The 22,740-nt window shown below is 33.0% G+C and overlaps 1 protein-coding gene and 1 long non-coding RNA gene across 4 annotated transcripts in view; one reads left to right on the forward strand and one right to left on the reverse strand.

Annotated features, from left to right (window-relative positions):
• Positions 1-11,692, forward strand: part of LOC139426794 (uncharacterized) — a 140,081-nt gene extending 128,389 nt beyond the window's left edge. Inside the window, exon 4 of the long non-coding RNA XR_011638014.1 lies at positions 11,567-11,692. This is a non-coding gene — a long non-coding RNA (uncharacterized lncRNA). The remainder of the gene's footprint in view (positions 1-11,566) is intronic.
• Positions 8,099-22,740, reverse strand: part of LOC107437628 (leucine-rich repeat-containing protein let-4) — a 76,814-nt gene continuing 62,172 nt past the window's right edge. For 2 of the 3 annotated variants that reach the window (XM_016049708.4, XM_016049709.3), the window contains exon 5: positions 8,099-10,319. In XM_016049708.4, the coding sequence (XP_015905194.2) occupies positions 10,078-10,319 (242 nt within the window). In that variant the 3' untranslated portion in view covers positions 8,099-10,077. Of the gene's footprint in view, positions 10,320-19,132; positions 19,281-22,740 lie in introns of those variants that run through there. The other variant, XM_071186791.1, reaches the window with a different exon arrangement.

Consider the following 22,740-nt stretch of genomic DNA (forward strand, 5'->3'; position numbering starts at 1 on the left):
TGAATTGCAATGGAAAAACCTGCATAAACAAATAAATTCTAGTAAAACAAATAAATTCGTGATATAAATCAAAAATTGTCAAATAAATTCGTAATACATAAATTCGTGGAAAAAAAACGCTTTCGACAAAAAACCAAAATAGAGATCTATCGACAAAGACTTCTGCCTAGCTTATGCTCTCCCTGGTTATTTCAGTTTCCGTTTTTAAAAGCGCTATATGTTGAGCCATCTTAGCTAGATTTGGCATGTGACATTTTTAGCGGTAATCATTGGTCTATTTTCTAGCGTTGCCATTCGGGGAGTTGTAATGAGGCTTTTTTTTATCGCCGTGTAAGAGAAATATATATATATAGATAATACCTGATGTAATAAATATTCCATATTTATATAATATATCGTCTAATTTATCCAATAGTCTAATTTGCACTATATATTGTCTAATTTAACCAATTGATACACGAACGTAAACAAGTGCAAACCGCGTTAAAACAATAAAGCTGTATAGAGTATCGCCTGATAATCAAGATTTTACATAGAATCTTATAGTGAGTCTAATAATTTGGCGAGGAATTGTAGATTAGGGTGATAAAAAAAAAGTTCAGTTCTCAAGTCCAAGTTGGTTGAATTTTTCTACTTACCTCAAAAATCAAGTTTACAAACTTTAAGCAAAATTGAAAAATATTTAGAGGTTGCTCTAATCATTTGAATTAATGCGAATAATAAATAAATATTACACCATAATTTTTTGTATTATACTAAGTTTATATGCTGTGAATTACACATGCTATATTTAATTTGAAAGTCAGTTATAGAAGATAAATTATGTACGATTCAATGCTGAATTGAATTAATGTCACAAATAGCAATTTAACATGTTTAAATTTCTCCAAAATTTATTATCCTAAGCTGCTTAAATTTTGACTACAGTTGTTATTGCTTAGTTTCCTTTGTTCTTATTATTTTGATTTTAATTCTAACTCTGTCCCGCAGTGGACTGGTCATAAAGACACGGTTCCCAGTAGAACACCGAAGTGAAGCATCACTGGCTGTTGTCAGTAAACGAGTGGATGTCCACTTTAATCAGCCTGCGAAGGGACCTAGGGTGCACAGTATCGGTCCTCGTTAAACTGTTCTACCGTAAAGTGTTCGGATTTACGCGCAGATCATCGGGCTACCAAAGCAGGGGAGCCATCCCCTCTACTGAGGATCAAAATTGCGATGGTATGTCTTCGGATCATCCTCGGGGATGTTTCCCAGACAGTCGCCAATAGCCCATTTTGCAGCTCTAGTACGACGTAAATAAAGTACCTACCTAATTCCAACTCAATAAATATATCTAATTTGTCAGAAATATGAATTACTCATTATGCATATCATCACTCACATCTCATTCCTTTATTTCCTTGTAGTATCATTTCTTAGAACATTTCCAACAATTTTGAAAAGCAACAATGTTTTCAATTAAAACTAAAAAAATTTATTGATTTATTTTTAATAGAAAATATTTGTTATATTTTATTATTGGAAAAAACGGGTAAAATCCTTTTTTTTTCTATTGGAAGGAAATATTTATTGGAGACCGGAATTCAGGTCCTCATGATTGATTCCAGTCCTCAGAACAGAAGATTGGCACTCATGATCGTGTTTAGGATGATCATTGAGTTTATCTGACATAGTAAATAGACATAATTGAATGTTAAAAAATAATTGAATACTAAAAAATAATTGAATGTTAAAAAATAATTGAATATTAAAAAATAATTGAATGTTAAAAGATAATTTGATATTAAAAAATAATTGAATATTAAAAAATAATTGAATTTTAAAAAATAATTGCATATTAAAAAATAATTGAATATTAAAGAACATGCAAAAACTCCTTCGTTCAATGAGAGCTATAAGCTAGAAAATATCATAGATGTAATTTTTAACTTATTCGGGAAAAAAAAGAAATCGTTTGCAGCAGTCTCATTTTCATCAATGGCGAATTCAAAATCAAGAAAAAAAAATTCCATTTTCTCTTCCAAACGATCTAACTAAAGTTTTTGAACGATTTTTAGAATTGGAGGCGGAAATTACCCCCATTTACAAATATCAAGACGCTAGTTTAATCTTAAGGTGTTTAGTTTTAAGATCTATTCGCGAATTAGTTTTTTCAAATCAATACACAAAACATAAATTTTACTCTTTAAAACTTCTATTTACAACATTAATAATTTGCATAGACCTATAAGCGATAACCTACATTTCCCGCTACAATGCTTTTTTTTTTGTTATGACGTCATTAAACACGGAGAGAAATTTATTGTCAATTCTACTTAACTTTATCTAGAAAATGTGTTAACTTCTGAAAAGCATGCTTCTGGTTCTATGTGTATTTTTAAGTCACCAAGAGCATGATTATTGGTAATTTCGATCTCCCTTGTCGAAAATTTTCCGCAGCATTAAATGCTCAAGATAATAAGGTAGCTGTAATTAGCTTTACAAATAACAAGGAAGGAAACAATAAAAGTTCATTTTATGCTTCACGAATTGTTTCATATAGAATGCTTACAGGGAGGCTTATTTGAGCGTATCACCCACCATTAAAAGCTAATTTTGAGATATAAAGTCCGAAAAGAAAGTAAAAAGAGAATGATGGTTTTTAAATGCAATTAACTTGTTTATGTCCATACATTAAGAGAAATATTGATTAATTTAAATTATAAATAGACATCTAAGAGAATGTATTTCAATTATGTTCAGTCGAATTATGATTATTTTTACCATGAATGACTGAAATCAAGACCGGCGAATGTCAACAATCGCATTGGTGAATGTCCGAAATATTTGGTATATCCGATTTGACATTAATTTATTCGTTGATATTATATTATATTTATTCGATATTTTAATATCTGCTGAAGATAGATTAGGAGAAACAGTGTTCTGAGTATCAGTTAAATGCATACAGTGGCACTTGTCCAGCTGTCATCGATGCAAATGAAGAACCTATATCATTGTAGTGTGTCTACCACTACAAAAATACAATTCCAATTCACTAATATATAAGACATGTTAACACGATTCTATGTAGGGGTACCTTTTCATAGATGAATGTTGACATCACGATTGGTGATCCAAACATGATGTGAACATACTCCCACTCGATCTGAACACGCCTACTTCGATGGATGGTCCACATTGAACAGTTTACTTACTACTTATGACTGCGACACATTATCCACTTCCTCACGCTGTTGCTACTCAGTCTCGATCGCACACAACGTATAGCGTATGCACTCCACTGCTAAGGGCAACGCAAGAGCGATCACGACTGTGAACTTAATACAGCTCCCATGTTCAGCACTCAAAAAGACGGTGATTTTAATACAGCTCTCCCGGCTCTTCACAAAACGGCAATGAACCAACCAGTGGTATCCATTCATCGAATTCTACCACAGCTACAATTCTGGTGAGGAATACTGTAGTGTGTCTACCACTACAAAAATTCAAATTCAGTTCACTAGCATATAGAACATGTTAACTCTATTCTATGTTGGGGTAACTTTTCATAGAATCGAGTTAACATGTCTTATATACTAGAGAATTGGAATTGTATTTTGTAGTGAAAAACACACTACGATCATATTAAAAATGTACATATTAACTAGCTAACATTTGGAGACTAGCTGATGTTCTCCATTAAAATGAGGAATTACGAATTTTTTCTCAGTTTACCTAGCATTGTGCACATTAACGGTTTCCACTTCGTTGAAGTTCAAAAGTTTGTTTTTCTCTGTCAATCAACTAATCTATTGATTGCATTCTCTTTATTCCTTAGATATCTAAAAATAAATAAGTGATAGTATGTTAATCTTTTGAATTGTAATAATATCTTAATCCGTTTGATTACTTATATGATAGTTTGATACTTATATTATAGTAATTGATTTTATCAACTAATGTGACAATTGTAGTAACTTGGTATTTTATATATCGAAAATTGAATGAATAACGTGATGTTAAATAAATAATCCCAAGAAATTGAAGCAGAAAGATAGCGGCTCCTATCCTTTGTTTTTCATTTCTCGTTGGCAACTTTACGGTTTCTAATTCAAATTACTTTTGTTTCTCCTCATTCAAGTATTGAAAATGGGCGCCTATTTTTGAGAGCTTGAAATAAGTCGACTGTCATTTCCAATTAATATATTTTTTGAAGAAAATGAGGTTTTCAATCAAGCGATTCCGGTAAAGATATTCTTGTTTTGATAGCAATTTTCACCTTCACGGGTGGATAGTATTTAATGTGTAGATTATCTACGTAATTTACAGATTACCTAGAGATTATTTGAAAAATGAAACATTTTTGTTAGCAATTTAACAAATCATACTCATTAGCTAGATAATCTGTAGAATAATTGATTTCTACATTTTAGCGGTAACATATATTTATGTACGTATATGATAACTTTGATAGCAATTTAACAAATCACCCTAGTTAATCTACTCATTAGCTAGATAATCTGTAGAATGATTGATTTCTACATTTTAGCAGTAACATATATTTATATACGCATATGACCATTTTGATAGCAATTTAACAAATCACCCTAGTTAATCTGCTCATTAGCTAGATAATCTGTAGAATGATTGATTTCTACATTTTAGCGGTAACATATATTCATGTACGTATATAACTTTGATAGCAATTTAACAAATCACCCTAGTTAATCTACTCACTAGCTAGATAATCTGTAGAATAATTGATTTCTACATTTTAGCGGTAATATATATTTATATACGTATATGATAACTTTGATAGCAATTTAACAAATCACCCTAGTTAATCTGCTCATTAGCTAGATAATCTGTAGAATGATTGATTTCTACATTTTAGCGGTAACATATATTTATATACGCATATGACCATTTTGATAGCAATTTAACAAATCACCCTAGTTAATCTGCTCATTAGCTAGATAATCTGTAGAATGATTGATTTCTACATTTTAGCGATAACATCTATTTATATACGCATATGACCATTTTGATAGCAATTTAACAAATCACCCTAGTTAATCTACTCATTAGCTAGATAATCGGCAGAATAATTGATTTCTACATTTTAGCGGTAACATATATTTATATACGTATATGATAACTTTGATAGCAATTTAACAAATCACCCTAGTTAATCTACTCACTAGCTAGATAATCTATAGAATAATTGATTTCTACATTTTAGCGGTAATATATATTTATATACGTATATGACCATTTTGATAGCAATTTAACAAATCACCCTAGTTAATCTTCTCATTAGCTAGATAATCTGTAGAATAATTGATTTCTACATTTAAGCGGTAACATATATTTATATACGTATATTGATATATACATATTTCATCTAACATGTCTGTTGCAGCTTTGATTTTTAACGTAATTTTGATCGCAACTAGACAAATAAATCAGGGTTAAAAAAAATATTCCGTCAGTTACAGGAAGTTGCTCTTATTTAAGAAGGGTTCTCTATTAGTTCCCGGACAAAAGCGGGCAGTAACTCATACAGGATGGTAGACGATTATGCATTTTTTCAAGAGTTAATCTCTAATTTCCTTTTATTCTTTCTTTAAAAAAACTAAAAATAAAAATTTAGAAATTCCCATTTGCTGGAATATTTACAAAGAAAAGAATTAGTTCCATATAGTATTTTGCGCAATTATAATTATAACATTGCGTGCTAAAGTAATGAAAATTATTCATTTTTTATAAATTCTCTTTTTTACGTTAGCGTGAGTAATAGTTGAAAACTATTGCTATAGTTTCAACTATATCTCATGATTAGTAAAATGAATTGAAAGAATTATTAATCGTGATGTGCCATACTTTTTTCTGCTAGTTTTCCTCGTTAAGAGTTCGTAAAATTTGTTTTAAGAACTCTTAACGAGGCACTTTTTTAGAACGCCAGTGGTTTTTTTCTTCCAGGTTTAGCTTTTTGATGGTTTTACTTTTGATGGTTTTTTGTAACCTATGTCTTTCTTTATTTTTACAATTATTATTATTTATGTTATTTATGTTGTTATTCTTTACATCTAAATTTTAATTTCGATTTAATAACTTCAAATAGACGGTTTTTCGATATATAAGAATACCTAATCGGGATAAAGTTATTGTCTTGTAGAAACATTCTTATGACTAAAGATGAAATAATAAGTAAACAAATAAAAACGCCTGGCTATATTTAAAAAGAATTCAAATTAGCTCTGAAGTTTTAAGATTTTAAAGTTTTTGTGAAAGGATTGTACGATTCCAAAAGGTAAATAAAAACTTCATGTTTTATTCCGCCTTTTGAAAAGAATGTAGCCGAACTGTCAACTTTCCATTAAAAAAATTGATAATTTTAATTAAGACAGATATTTCATAAACACTAAACCCAAAATATTATATAAAATCATGCAGAATTTCGTAGCAATAACCTTTGAAAAGGCGATTTAGAAACAAAATAGACTTACAATGTAATCTGTGCAAATTGAAAACATTAAAAAATGATGACTTAAATTTGCAATTGAAAATTTACAACATTTTTAAAATTTTAAGAAAAAAAGAATTCATCGTGTTCGGAAGCTCCCGCGGGCCGCAGATAGTCATCCCAATTTATGCTAAAAAAAACATCGCTAGGAGTACAGAAAAGTCTCTCAATAATCTCCTTTTCCTGAAAATAGTTGCTTTTTGATACATTTCAGGCAACAAAAAAAATTGCCATAGTCGCGTCGCCTCAGGCAAAAAATAGTTGCAAATAGTCGCCTGTGTGCAACCCAGCAATTGTTAGTTATTAAGATTTAACTGCATCCTTTAAAATGTGTTCCAACTTGAAATAACACAGAATTTTCAGTACCAAATTTGGATTGGTATTTCATCACTGTATTTCGAAATTCCATCTTCGTTTCAGTTGATAAATAAACGGTAGTGGTACAAAAATTTTATTTTTTTTTCTCCTTGCTCTTCTTGTTATCTTTCCGCTCACCTTCTTAATTTTTATTTTATTTTATAACCGTCGTTGAACAGCCGACCCAATTTCATGGGTTTACGACTACTTACGTTCAACTCCGTAGCCTTGTAATTTTGAACCAATCCAGAAGACAAGGAAACTCCTGGATCAGTACCCCCAGAGGTTTTGATTTGTTGTGGGAACACGGAGGACTTTGAGACTCGACAGATTTAACGTGCATCAGTCACCATTTACTACACGGGGAGTCTTCGGCCGGCGAGGATCGAACCTACGACCTCTTGGATATGGGCCCAGCGCCCTACCGACCAGGCTATCCCGGCCTTTCACCTTCTTAATTGTTTAGTCCCGCAGTGGACTAATCGTAAAAACACGGTTCCCGTAGGAACATTAATGTCAAGCATCACTGGTTGCTCTCAGTAAGCGCCTGGGTGACCACTTTGATCAGCCTGAGTAGAAACCAAGGATGCACGGTACTGGTCCTCGTTAAGCTGTTCTACCCTAAAGTGCTCGACTTCGCGCCGGTCGTTGGGCTACCAAAGCAGGGTAACCCCTCTGCAGAGGATTAAAATTGTGATGGCTTGTCTTCGAATCATCCTCAGAGATGTTTCCCAGACCGTCGCTAATAGCCTATTGTGCAGCTCTAGAGCAACGTAAATAAAGTATCTACCTATCTTATTTATTTAGGAGCTTCCTGGAGGCAGCTGTTGATTGAGCAAGAGAAGATTTTCCATATTCTAAGGTGACGGGGTCTTTTAGACCTAGTGTAGGCCGTCCTACACCAAGAGGATGAGTAACAAAAACAACAAAAATTGTGTTTTAATCCCAGACCGTCGCCAATAGCCTATTGTGCAGCTCTAGAGCGACGTAAATAAAGTATCTACCTATCTTATTTATTTAGGAGCTTCCTGGAGGCAGCTGTTGATTGAGCCAGAGAAGATTTTCCATATTCTAAGGCGACGGGGTCTTTTAGACCTAGTGTAGGCCTTCCTACACCAAGAGGATGAGTTTCAAAAACAACAAAAATTGTGTTTTAATCTGAAAGCAACACATTTTTTTGCCACGAGGTTTGATTGTGTGAAAGGAAAGAAAGAAAAAATTCGCCACATGTTTGGTGTAAAGTGTGAATTTTAATTCGAACACAACAAACAATGTATATATATATTACGAGACACAACACTTATAGATAAAGGAATGTTAACACAGAACAATACTTTGACACATTCATCAACACACCGTCATTTTTTATTTTATGGAACACCATTATTCTTTTATAAAATATTCCATATTCATATAATGTGCTCCAATAAACAGTCGTATTTTCACCCTTTTTGTTGCGTTGAATGTCTTTATTTGGGTATATATGAGTCATTTCATGAATTCGGTATCATTTGTTGTAAGTTCTGTCCATTTTTTAGCATTAAGTTATGCCAGCGAAATTTTAACAGTTATATTTTCCCCTAAGTTTGGTCATCATTTAAAAAAGCTTAAATGAAAGACAACAAGGGGCCATTATTCAATTTTTACTATTAGTTCATATTCTCCCTCTATCTTGTTCAAATTTTCAATCGTTAATAAAAAATACTTTTTATTCATACACTCAAGTTCAAATACATTTTTTTAAACTTGCAGTAGATGACAAGTGATGTTAATACAGTTTTTTCAAATATTAATTCATTCATTAAATGTAATTAATAAATTTTAGTTTTATAGGAGAGAAAAATTTTAATTATTTGATAAAAAATAACTAAAATGAAATAAAAATTTTTCTTTGTTTACCTAAGTAGGAATTGACTTTTAATTTTTTTTATATATATATTACTTGTTCTACGTGAGAGGACACAAAAATCTCAAAAACTTTTAAAGAATTGTAGTTTTAAAATTGTAATTTAAAGACGTAGTCAACTCCTTTTTTTCAAAAGAATTTTGTAAAAGAAGATTCCGTCTTTACGATAATTCATTTAGTAAAAGGTCTGTTTTTACGACACTATAATTAGAGAAAAATCTGTTTTTACGGTAAATTATCTTGTGAAAGAGTCCGTTCTAACTGTAATTTACGAACGATCCGTTTTTGCGGTGAAATACTTTGTGATAATTCTTTCTTCACTATCAAGAAATTTGCGTAAGATTAGTTTTTATGGTAAAATACTTTGTGAAAAGTTCGTTTTTACGATAATATAATTTGTGAAAGGTTTGTTTCTACAATAATATAATTTGAAAAAGGTAAAATATATTATGAAGGATTTGGGGTGGATCCTAGAATAGCCCACCTCGGGGCGATTTTTTTAAATATCGCCAAGCAAGTTTTTGAAATCTCGCCGAACTAGGTTTCCGGAAGATATTTCCGGGAGATTATTAATCGTCCGATCACACCACCAAAATTCTTAAACCTAATTGGTTATTTGATATGTATACCTACGCGAAAGTTGGAATACGTTAGAAAATAAGTAAAAGAGTTTATTTTTTCGCCAATTATGCTTCTGTTCTCTTGCTGCTAAATTCAACGTTATTATTTCATTTTTTAACCTCTATTTCATTTATTACCGTTATTATTATCATTATTTATTACCGTTATTTCATTTTTTAAATTTTTTTTTCGTGCGGTACCGGTTGAAAGTGTCAAAAGATGAGCCACCAGAGTAAAGGTAAGTTATTTTTTATTCTATAAAAAAATATTGTAATAAATTTGTAATAATTTTAATTGTTTTTTAATGATCAAAAAGCAACGTTGATCCCAGTAATAATCGGCAACTTGGCGAGATTTCAAAAAGTCGCCAAAAGGTGGGTTATTCTAGGATTTTACCGTAATATAGTTTGCGAAGGTTCCGTCTTTACGATAAAATAATGTTTTAAATGCCGTTTTTACAATGTTATTTGTGAAGGATGCGATATTAGGGTAAAATGTTTTGTGAAGAGTCTGTTTTTATGATAAAATCATTTATGGAATGAATCCTAAAATGACCCCTGATAACCTTAAGCAAACCAAAATTGAAAATTCTTCATTCCGCGACTGTTGATGATTTGTAGAAGCAGAGATGCAGGGGTGACTGTTTTGGCGACATAACTTGATAGGTACAAATACTAAACAGTCAGACAACATCAAAGGAATTCATCACGATATAGAATAGAAAGAAAACTGTGAAGAGAGAAGCCTCATAGTTCCATCCGCCATTAATGCAGCCAAGATTCTCTGAAGTGACATAAGAAACGGCTTTACTTCTGAGTGCTGGTGGTGTACTGCAACGCGTTTCCCTTGGCATGCTCACGACTTTCTGTTCTTGCACCAGGTCACGGAACCAAGATATACGACAGTCACAGTGAAAAGGATTTTCTGAAAAGAAAAGAATGTATTTGCTTAAAAAACAAAACTACATTATTGACAATGGAAATGGGCAACAGGTGGCGTACAGCAGAACTCTCTACCTATGGCAACACTTCGCATGCTTTCACCATTAGAGTGTGGAGAGTCATAGAAGAAGGATGTACGTTAGTTTCTGTCTTGATTTTCAAATAGATAAAAATCTTTTAAGTTAGGAAACTGTAGGGAACTCAAAACTACATTAAGCATAGTTCTAAAACAAAGCGTCATGAACATTTAAAAAAATATTTTTAACAAATTAATACGAAAAATATTAAGATAAGGAACAATACCGTAGTGCATTCTTATGCAACGGAAAAGAGTAGGAAAGGGAAAAGGGAAGGGCCAAAAGCATGGAAGTGGTTTTCTCTTTAGATGGCGTATTCGAGCTGCACAATGGGCTATAGGCGACGGTCTGGGAAACATCCCTGAGGATGATCCGAAGACAAGAAAATCGCAATTTTGATCATCTGCAGAGGGGATGGCTCCCCTACTCTGGTAGCTCGACGACCTGCTCGAATTTGAGCACTTAACGGTAGAACATATTAACGAGGACCGATACCGTGCAACCTCGGTCCCTACGCAGGCTGATCAAAGTACTCACCCACCCGCACACTGACCGCAGCCAGTGATGCTTGACTTCGGTGTTCAACTAGGAACAGTGTCTTTACGATCAGTTCACTCCGGCACTTAACCTTTTCATAAAGTGATAGGAAGTATACGGTTAGCCAGACGGCAATGGAACTCTAACCCATGATCCATCTACAACTGAGGATATTTTACGTCAGCACAAAGTCCGCTTTATGTGTCCTCTCCCGATGTGGAATTCGTATCGACAAGCCATCACTGGGATTCGAACCCGGTTTATCTTATTGAAAGATGAACGCTCTTTCCCCTGAGCCATCACGGCTTAGGTAAAAAACTTGGACTAAATTGCTATGGAAGGCTATGGTCATTGAAGAACCGGTGGGTGAAAACTCTGATCAGCCTGCGGCGGGAGCCAGGGTGCGTGTCTTCGTGAAACTATTGTAGACTTTACACAGACTACTAAAGCGGATCGAAATTGTAATGTTTAGATCATTCTTAGGTATGTTTCCTAGACAGTGACGTTTTAGTGCGCCCTAAATAAAGTACCTACTTCTTTTTATTTACTTACTTTGAACCTATTGGTAGCTGTCAAAACTGTTTAATCTAAAATTTATTTTTTTAAAAACTTTCAGGGTTACCTCAGTTAACGTTCATCCTCTCAAACCGGAAGAAAATTTAACGGTAAGACTATTTACACTTCTACGGATAATATGATCAGTTTATTGCGTGACATGTTCGAAAACAGATTAAAACTCCATTAACTGTGACGCTTAATCCATTCTGTAAATGATTTTAACTGTCCAGAAAAGTAAACAACTTTTGTTCTCGTTGTAGCTTTTTTTCAAAATAAAAAAAATATCACAAAAATGAAAGCTGTCATGGTAACTGAGGAGACATGTTTAAGGATTTACATGTCATGCTTAAAAAGACTTATCTACTAGACAAAAAAAGAAAATCTGTCATTCAGCAAAGGCGGGGAAAAAAAGTATAAAGAGAAAATCCCGTCAATTAATAAATACACAATTACATCCCACCTCTTAAAACTAAATAGAGGGGAAATTATTTTCAAGATATTTTTAAGTAATATCTGGTTTGGATGTTTAATTAAGTATTCTTTACACAATTATAATTTCAAAACATGATTAAAACAAACTCGCTTTTGGGAAAAAAAGAAGAGTTTTTGCAATTTTATTTTATGTCGTTTTTGTTTTCAATTAGCGTTCGCGATTTATAGATTTCTTAAAATAAGTAAGTATCAGAAAAAAAAATTTAAAAAAGGGACAATAGAAAATGGAATTATTTATAAACCTGGACCTCAAACAAAAGGTTAAATTACCATTCGGAAACAAATGCATATTCCTTTTTCAATTCCCATTATTAGTTCACACTCCCCGTTTATCTTGTTCAAATTTTAAATCTTTAAAAAAATACTTTTTATTCATTCACTCAGGTTCAAATACAATTTTTTAAACTTGTACTGAATTACACACTTGATGTTAATACAGTTTTTTTCAAATATTAATTCATTCATTAAATGTAATTAATTGATTTTAGTTTCATAAGGGAGAAAAGATTTTAATTATTTAATAAAAAGTAACTAAAATAAAATAAAAATTTTCTTGACCTAAGTAGGAATTGACTATGTAGAGGGCCGATTATCCGAACCCTTATTATCCGAACGTCCAATTATCCGAACTATGTCCGAATTCGCTTTTTTTCTTCTTCTCTTTTTTTAAGTTTAGAATTTTTTTTTAACTTATCGACAATTTTTCTAAATTTAGAGGAATAGATAATATCCACTACATCTGAAGACCATATTTAATTTACAACCTTTTTCAGCAGTTTTCTTATAGTAGCCTACATACCCCTTTAGCCCTCTTCAACTGAAAATTATCATCAAAGAATGCGAGCTTCATTTTGACAATTGTTGGAAAGCGAAATGTGTTTATGAATAGATAAGTGCCGAAATTCTACAATTGGGGGGATGGGTAGTTGTCACTCATGATTAATGATTAGTGATTACAGTGCTTGGAATCTTAAATCTTGGAATAAAATTCTTAACAGAAAAACAAACAAAACTGCAGTTTGTGAATCGGTAGATCTTTCGGGTGAAAATATGCCATGTTATACAGCAGAAGAAATAGAAGACTGGTGTCGAGACACTGAAAACGACTCGGGATTGATCATGAAATTGTTTCTGAAATTTTGAATGAAAATCGGAACTCCTCAGATTAAGAGGAAGAAGTACGTAATCAAGTTCAAGATCGTGAACCTTCTCATAAGAAGCATGCAATTCATTGGATATTGCAATGAATTGCCTAGAACGTCAAAATGATGTTGATCCAATTCAGTTGATTTATTTAAAAAGAATAAGGGATATGGTTGCACAAAAAAGAGCATGTTCTTCGAAACAAAAGTCTTTGCTGGATATCTTTTGCAATGGAAAATAAAGAAAAATGTGGTAAAATCAGTAATTGACAAAAAAAATTATAAAAAAAGCTTAAATATGATAAAAATGATTTAAATTGAAAAAAAAATTTAAAAAAATTTATTTAAAAATTGAAAAAAAAATCTTAAACTCGTCAGAGCTATTTTAGATAGTACTGCCAGTTCTAAGCCTAGAAAAAGTGTGAAGGGAAGTTGGTGAATAAATAATAATCATTTAAACTAGGTTTTAAACAACTTTCCAATTATCCGAACATTTCATTATCCGAACCACGTTCGGTCCCGAGNGCTGCGAGACCTACAGGAAGAGAGTCAGCTAATTTTCTGAAGATGTTTACTGGGTTGTTGAACCATGCCGACATCAGTGCCGTGGCCAGTTGCTCTAAATTACGCCCTTGAGGATCCATGGAGCGAATAACCCGATCGAGGTGGTCCCACAGATTCTCGATTGGGCTTAAATTCGGTGAGTTTGCTGGCCAGGGAATTACTGTAAACTCATCCTGATGTTCTTCGAACCACGCTCATACACTGCGAGCTGTATAACACCTCGCATTGTCCTGCTGGTAGATGTCATCATTCTGATGAAAAATCATTCGCATGTAGGGGAGGACATGATCCGCAAGGACAGATGCGTACTTGTGCTGATCCATTCTACCTTCCACAGCGATGAGTGGACCCAGTGAGTGCCAGGAAAAGCATTCCCAAACTAAAATGCTCCCTCCACCAGCCTGGATCCTTCCGGCAATTGTTGCAGGGTGTTTGCTTTTAGACGTTTTACGTCGTATACGCAACATCCATCTGTCCGATGGAGCATAAAACGTGATTCATCGGAAAAAGCCACCTGTCGCCACACTGTGGACATCCAGTTGCGGTACTGGCGTGCAAATTCCAGCCTTCGTCGCCGATGAACAGCAGTCAGCATAGGTGCATGAACCAGGCGTCTGCTGCGGAGGCCCATGCGCAGCAATGTTAGCTGAACCGTAGTTGAGGATACACTCTTGGTAGCCCCTTGGTTCATCTGGGCGGTCAGTTGCTCAACACTTGCACGTCTATTCGCCAGAACGCATCTCCGTGGCCTTCCTTCGCCTCTGTCATCTATAGCCCGTGGTGCAAGACAAGTGCCACGCCTTCTGATTTTGGATTGCGTCCTTTTGCTATGCATGGTATACTTTTACCACAGCGGCACGTGAACAGTTCACAAAATTAGCTGTTTACGAAATGCTTCCACCCTTGATCCGAAAGCCAATAATCATGGCCTTTTGGACGTCGGATAAATCACTACGTTACTGCATTACGTCAACGTTTGAAATGCTTTCCGACGCCCAAGGGCATCCTTTATATACACTCCACTGTACTGTGCTGCCACCTGCCTTCCATGATTGGTTATTTCACGTTGACATTTTAAGTAGGTAGTGGTCACATTAATGTGACTGGACTGTGTATATTCCTTTTTTAGTTTAATTTCGATTAAAAATTTCCATATTCTCTTAGACATAGAAACGAGTTGTTAAAAAAGGTGAAGGAAATTATACAAATCCCGTTAATCAACAATGACGCTTGACATCATTTCAAATATTTGGTCTCGCTTTTTTAACGAATCATGTGTTATTATATCAGCATATGAATTTAAATGCATCATATGATTAAACTTATAGATCACGTGTTTGATAAAACGCTTGTTAACCAATTAACTTCCCAAACGCCTCAGACGTCGTCTTGTTTATCACGTCAGATCACGTGATTGATCCTGTTCACCACGTCAGATAAAATGCTTGCTATTGCAATTCTTATTATGTAATATTTTGACCTCATCGTAGTTGTTATCAAATCTTGTTAAACATATCAGAAGCAAGCCGATCGGACTGTGTAGTAGTCATGGAGCTGACCTCACATCAGAAAGGTCCTGGGTTCGAATCCCGGACAAGGCATGTATGTTTCTTCATTTTCTGTACTATCTCTTACTGTAGGAGCTACAGTCCCTGACCAAATTATTAGACGCACTATAAGATTCTATGTAAAATCTGATCCTCAGGTGATACTACAGAGCTTTATTGTTTCTATGTGACTGAAACCAGTTTGCACTTGTTTACGTTAGTGAATCAATGGGTTAAGTTAGACGATATATAATATAAATTTGACGATTAGACGATTGACGATTAGACATTAGACGATAGATTATATAAATATAGAATATTTATTATATCAAGCATTTTATTAGTATATTATAATAATTAGACCAAATTATTAGACGTACTGTAGTTTTTGAATAATGACATGATTTGCACTAGTCTGTAATACTTTTATATTTAAACATAAATGTAATGGGTTTTTATTCAAGAGATTTTTTATATACTTCCTATTTGTGTTTATTTTCAACGTATAGCATTACTATGTTAACCCATTGATGCAGTAGCGTAAACAAGTACAAACAGGTTTCAGTCACGTAAAAACAATACAGCTGTACAGTATCACCTGATGATTTGATTTTGCATAGAATCTTATAGTGCGCCTAATAATATGGTCATATACTGTATGTTGACCCACCCAGTATAATACCCCTGAAAAAGTGGGCAACAAGTCCTGATACCTGAGTGACGAATGTCAAAAAGGCGGACATTAGAAAAAAAAAGATATCAAAAACAATACTTGCCCCCCCCCCTTCTTTTCACTATTCGGTTGCAACTCATCCTATGACTCAATACACTTTATTTCGCAAAAAAAGCTCATATCTCAACTAAAAATGCCTTATATAATTTTGTTCCAGTTTTTTGATAGAAGATTTGTGATTTTTGAAAAATAAAATTAAAAGAAAAATAAAGTTGTTTACGCTTGCAAGGTTGTTGCTTTTTCGGGAAAAAAATCATCCCAAATTCTTGAATATAGATGAGAAATACACGCAATTTCAAGGAAGAAGAAATATATATATTCTCAGATCGTGCGTAAAATAAATTTTCTTCGGAGAACTCTAACGGGTAAGTTAGAATTATGAATAACTTCCTTTGGGAGAAGAGGAATTTGAAGAAGAAAAAAAAAGCCTCTCTTATACGGAAGCAACGTTGAACCATTTTTAGTAAATAAAAATCATATATTATTCAAATCGAATTACACAAGCCCCAAAGATCTAGAAAAAGCGCATATTCGTAAAATCGAATGCCAAGCGCAAAAAAAAAAAAAGTTTCTTAGGTGTTTTGGAGGAGAATTTATTTCAATTGCAGCCCCCCCCCCGCACTTCCGACCGCGCTGAGGTTTGAATAAAAATTCAATCGAAGATAAAAGTGGTGTATATTGATTTATTCTAGAAATACGCCGAGGTTTTTTTTTATTCGGGGGGATGTTTTTTGTCTCGTGAAAACGCCAACAAAAATAATCATGTTAAAAAGTAAAGTTGAAGAGCAAAAAAGGAATTCCACATCTGAAACCACGCCATTTTAACCGATTCGTCAATAATTTAGGGGCGAGAGTTCTTTGTAAGATAAAGATTAAAACCAAAAGGTTATGTCTTAACCAGTGGTTTGCGAAACTACCTTATTTTTGTAGTTTACTACAACTGCAACTGCTTTGTTACAAATGTAGTTGACTAAAACCACATATTTTAAATGTAGCTACTACTAACTACTTTGGAATTGTAGTAACTACTTCACTACTTTAAGGTAACGAACTTTGCTGGCGACGAACTTAAATTACACTTATGTTCGAACTGTGTTTGAATTAGAAATTGGCTTACATTTAATATAAGGGAATAATTAAGAATTATTTATTCATGATTCCATGAGCCAGTTTGTTATTATTAAACTTTTTTTTCGAATTTGTTTTTCTAACCTTCGATTTTTTATGCCGTTTTCGGCAACGAATGTTTAATTTAAGAAAGGAAAGGTTCTGAGTTCGAATCCCGTGCAAGGCATGGATTTTAATTCATTGCCTTTACTATCTGTCCTTACTGTGGGAGAAACGTTGATTCACCTAACACGGTGTCCCTGAAAGAGTGGCCAACAAATCAGCCTTGTAAAATGCCTGAATTGACGAAATATTAACACAGGTGGGTATTGTAAATTTAAAAATAATATTATATATATATTATAATTCTCTCAACTAGATAAATTTAAATTATTTTCTATTAACAGTCGATTTAATTGAAGTTGAGAAACTGACAATAAAAAGATTGGGACATATCAATTTAGTTGTATCTGACGGATTAAAAAGGTATTACACAGGTATTATATTTAAAATCCTAATTTTTCTATATATCCTCATTCACTAAAAACATATAGTTCATTAATTAATTCGAATGCTTAAAAATATTATTTGGAATCTTATTTCAATAATTAAAATTAATTAGTCAAGGGACATGACCAATATACAAGAATTTTGAATATGACCCAAATACTTATAAATAAGGAATGGAGAAATATTATACAGGCAAATAAATCTTTTGTAACTTATAACAATGCCACGCTGAACAAAATCAATCGTTAATAAAATACTTTTGATTCATCCAGTCATGTTCAAGTACAATTTTTAGAACTTGTAGTGAACACTTGATGTCAATATATTTTTTTTTCAAATATTAATTCATTCATTAAATTAGGGATGAGTGAAAAACGAAATTGAATTTTCTTAAGGCCTGGTTTCTTAGGACAGGACGCCGTCAGCTGGAAATCAGCGCTAACCTCTGATTGGTCCATTTGTGAGTTGGATAGTATACGTCATCGAACGCTTATCTTGAACTTCAATTGCCGTCCAACTCAACTGCAGTTGGATTACAGCGTGACGTTAACCACAGAAGCAATGGCGGACAACATCCTGTTGCACATTGAAATCAGCCAAGATTTTGATTTTGACATTAAACATAGCTTCTTCATTAAACATAGCACTCTTCATTTAGCTCAGCTATAATGTTTTTTTTCTTGGACAAAGTCATTATTTGTTCTCTAAAACACTGGTCGACAATAACAAAATCAATAAAAATTCAAAATAAATATTTGTTTACGTTATTAACGCATGCGCAATGAGAGATAATGTCTGCGTTGGACCGACTGATTACGCTGAGCTAACAAAAAGGTATTTTTATGGCGTCAAAATTATATCAACTTAACGCTGACTTCCAGATAAGGCGCATGTCCTAAGAAACCAGGCCTTTTACTGGTTAAGGGTTAGTCGTTCTTTTGAATTTTACTATAAGCTATTCAGTTTTTCACATATTTTAAAAATAACATCAGTGATCATTTCTAACTTATAGCTCTATTTGAACTAAAAAAAATAGTCTATTGCGCACATTTAAATATTGAATTATTTTATATTAGCTGTGTCAGATACATTCAATAAAGAACATTGCGTGGTAGCACGTGTGGTTCACGCCACCCAATTTACACTTTTATAATTGTCTGATACCACGCGCCTTTTTTTTTTCCAATTCCTACTATTAGTTCACACTCTCCCTATATCTTGCTCAAATTTTCAATCGTTAATTAAATACTTTTTATTCATACACTCGAGTTCAAACAATTTTTTTTAAAACTTGTAGTGAGTGGATGATACTTGATGTGAATACAGTTTTTTTAAATATTAATTCATTCATTAAATTTAATTCATTAATTTTTGTTTTATATGGGAGAAGATTTTTTAATTATTTAATAAAAAGTAATTAAAATGGAATTTATAAAATGGAATTCACTTTAAAAAATTTTTTTATATTTCTTGTTTATATTGGATACAAATCATGTGGTTTGCATGTTATATAAGCATGTACAGACAACAATGAGAAGCGATTATATATTATATAGAAAAACAAAAATATTTTTGAGCAGAAAGAAAAGCGTATAATTCTCTTAGTAATATAAATCCTTCGAGATCTTCGTTACGATATTCCCCCTGCATCAATCATTTATAGCAAAACAGCTGGAACTAAAAAACGACAAAAATAAAATAGTTTAAATTCAACAGATTTTACTAACTCTTTCTAATAAATATGCATTAAATTTAAAAACAAAAAAAATAATCTTAAGAAATGCTTCAAGGAAAGAAAGAAAAAAAAAGCCTCCGCCAGCTGCGATACTTTGCAGTATCGTCTGTTTAGTAAGGATGGTTCTTCACTAAATAGACGAGAGCTGAGTAAGTAAGCAATAAATATTCATGGGGAAGGGGGCTTCTGCAGTGTTAGACAAATAGTAGCGTCAAACAAAAGAGGGGATTATTTTTCAAAGTAATTAGCACATCCTTTAAACTCATAAAAGCGTTTATAAGTGGTGAAAGCGAATAATGAGTTTCTCATTAAAGCCAGCTTTCTCTTTTTTAAAAAGAATAGAAAGCTAAAAAGAAAACTAATATTCATGATCGTGATTTCACGGACGATAACACTCACGTTCGACACTTGAAAATGTGCTGTTATCTCTGATTTTCTTTTTTTCTGGAAATATTTTTTGGAACATTTTTAAAAATGTATGCATATTTCAGAATATTTAGTACTGTTGTGTTATTCAATAACGTTTGACAAAAAAATATTTACATTAATTCGAGGAGGCTGTAAAGATGTAGGAATTCTCGATACAGTCACGACCAATAATCGTCTCAAATTTATATAATTCTGTTGTTATCGATGCGCAAAACAAACACAAAAAACTATAATATCGCATGTTCTGGCTGTGCTTTGGGTGATAAGATTCCGAAGAATGTGGTGTTCGAGCATTCCCTTTTGGCTCTCTTTTTTTTTTCAAGTTTACCGCGATTGATGAATACGTTTTTAAGTGTGTTTTTCAAAGACGTAAAGAAAAATTAAGAAAAAAAAATACACTAAAACTCTAATTTAAAAATAAATATTGTCGTGAACAATTTTCCGTGTTTTAAAACGTGCAAAAAAGTTTAACTATACAAAAAGGATTAATTTCTTTTAATAAAAATCGCCAATATAGCGAGAATTTTCCCACTTCAATAAAAATCACTGAATAGTTTTAAATGTTTGTAGATTGAACATACTTTTAATTTATCTTAAACGTAAAATCAGATATCTTAAGAATTTAAAAAAAAGTTTTTAAACTTTTTCTAAAAAATCGCCAATGTTAGGAGATTATTAATATAATTTAAACAAATAAACAGTTCTCGATTTTGGCAAATTTTTTAAGAGTCAAGACAATAGAGCGTTGGATTCACCTTCTAATTATTAAAAAAAAAAAAATTGTTTGACAAACCGACGAAAACGATTTTCATTCTCTTAAAACTGAATTTCATAGAAATTAACATTTCGATTCATTTATATTATAGAGGGCGCTATTTTAATTAACGGTTCAGAAAAAGTGTTACAAACTTGATGTATTTTTAAGTTAATAATCGTTTGAAAAGTTCATAAGCTTATAATCGTTTGAAAAGTACGTTAAAAAAATTGGCATTCGAAGTTCTAGCATCAATTGAATTTTAATACAGGGAAATTATTATCAGAACGGAAATAATACAGAATTATTAATACAGAAACGAAATTAATTTCTTATTTGGCATTTTAATCGAGATTTTTTTACCGTTCGAAAGCAAATTAATTGCAGTATGTCTATATATATATATATATATATTTTTATCAAAATAAAAACGCTTTCTACATATCCACTTAACTGAGGATGTGATGCCACCTGTTGCCCTCAAAACATTACTGTAAATGGTATAGTATAAATACACGTTCGATCCAAAGTGATTATGCAAATAGAAGAATGGTCAGGTGGCGGAGGGAAAGGGGTAGAATATTATTGCACTTCAAATCTTCCGTTAGTCCAAGAAAAACAAATTCCTAGAAAACTTAATGAACTTTTATTCTATAAGAATTCCTTAATGGCAGAGTGTTTCCCTATTGGATTGCTTTTCGGAAGTTAAGTTTATAAATCAGGTGGCTTAATGATAGCCGAGATACTTTAAATTTTCTTACCAAATCACATCTCGGTAGCCAAAAATAAATGTTAGGAGTCATTTGAGTTCCATCATTTGCGGGGACACATTAGGAAATTGGACGTTTCTTGCCGTTGATCGATAACTGCATGTGTATTGGCAACAGCTTTCTTTCCAAAGTGTTTTGATGCTGGTTTTAGAAATAACCAATAAAAATATGAATCCTTTTAGGAAGTTTGCTTATAAATGCTTGTCCATTAAATTTATCTTGCATTATTAGCGAGCTCAGATACACTCTATTTATCAGTAAGTATTAAGATACCTGTGGTAGAAAACAGAAACGAGATTTATTCATATTCAATTATTTTAGACCGAAAGATCATTCCCTGATAGCAAAATAAGATTTATTTTCAATCAGCCTTTTAATGTAAACCAAAAAAGGTTTTTATGCGGTTTACGTGAAAACCTTCTAATCTTAAAACGATATCTGTCACAATCTGCTCTATTCTACTCACATTACCCTAATCCAAAACCTTGGAAAACAACCTTCTATATAAAAACCTTAAATCGAGGTTGTCTTAGCGTGAAAAAATCCTTGAATTAAACTAGTCTTAACGTGAAAATAATCTTAAATCTAGATAATTATAAGGTTTCTTTTCGCAACGTCTTGTATGCTCAGCTAAAATCCACCTTGTCATGAAATTTTAATGGACAATGCAATTTGATCCTAGTGTGACGTCAGTAAAAACATCATTATATACCTCAGTAACAATACATTTTTAAAAAAAGCTTTACAAAAATAGTTTTTAACCCTTTTAGGATGAAAGGTTTGAAACTGCAATATTTTTGCTTTATTGAAAAAAGGTTTTTAGTACAAACATTTTCTTGACATTGAAAAGAAAATTCTGACACAAGGTTGTCGTAAGGTTGCATGCTTTCTGGGATTAGAGCTTACACTCTTCTAAACAGGCTTTCCAGTAGCCTGCATATAATTGAAATATTTTCTTTTATTAATGGCGGGCACTTGGGTCTGTTTCCCATTGGCCTCAGAAATGCCAGAATTGCTACTTTCTTATCGTTACCCAGTGAGCATCTATGGCTAAGCCACGACGGTGGAGTAGTGTCGCCCACGTCATACAACCACAAACCCGTTTATAGGGCGGGTTATATTCACACAGAAGAAAGGACATAGAACGGAAAGAGAGAGAAAGTTACATCCATGCCCAGAGCGAGATTCAAACCCGCAACCATTGGCTCCGCAGTCAGGCACGCTAACCGCTCGGCCACCTGGCCGGCCTATTCAAATATAAAAAGCATTTTTCAAATTTAAAAGTCCCGCAGTGGACTGATCGTTAAGACACGGTTCCCAGCAGATCACCGAAGTCAAGCATCACTCACTGTGGTCAGTTTGCGGGTGGGTGACCACTTGGATCAGTCTGCGTAGGGACCGAGGGTGTGCGGTATTGGACCTCGTTAAACTGTGCTACCGTAAAGTGCT

The sequence above is a fragment of the Parasteatoda tepidariorum genome, chromosome 10, assembly GCF_043381705.1.
Source record: "Parasteatoda tepidariorum isolate YZ-2023 chromosome 10, CAS_Ptep_4.0, whole genome shotgun sequence".
NCBI lineage: Eukaryota > Metazoa > Arthropoda > Arachnida > Araneae > Theridiidae > Parasteatoda > Parasteatoda tepidariorum.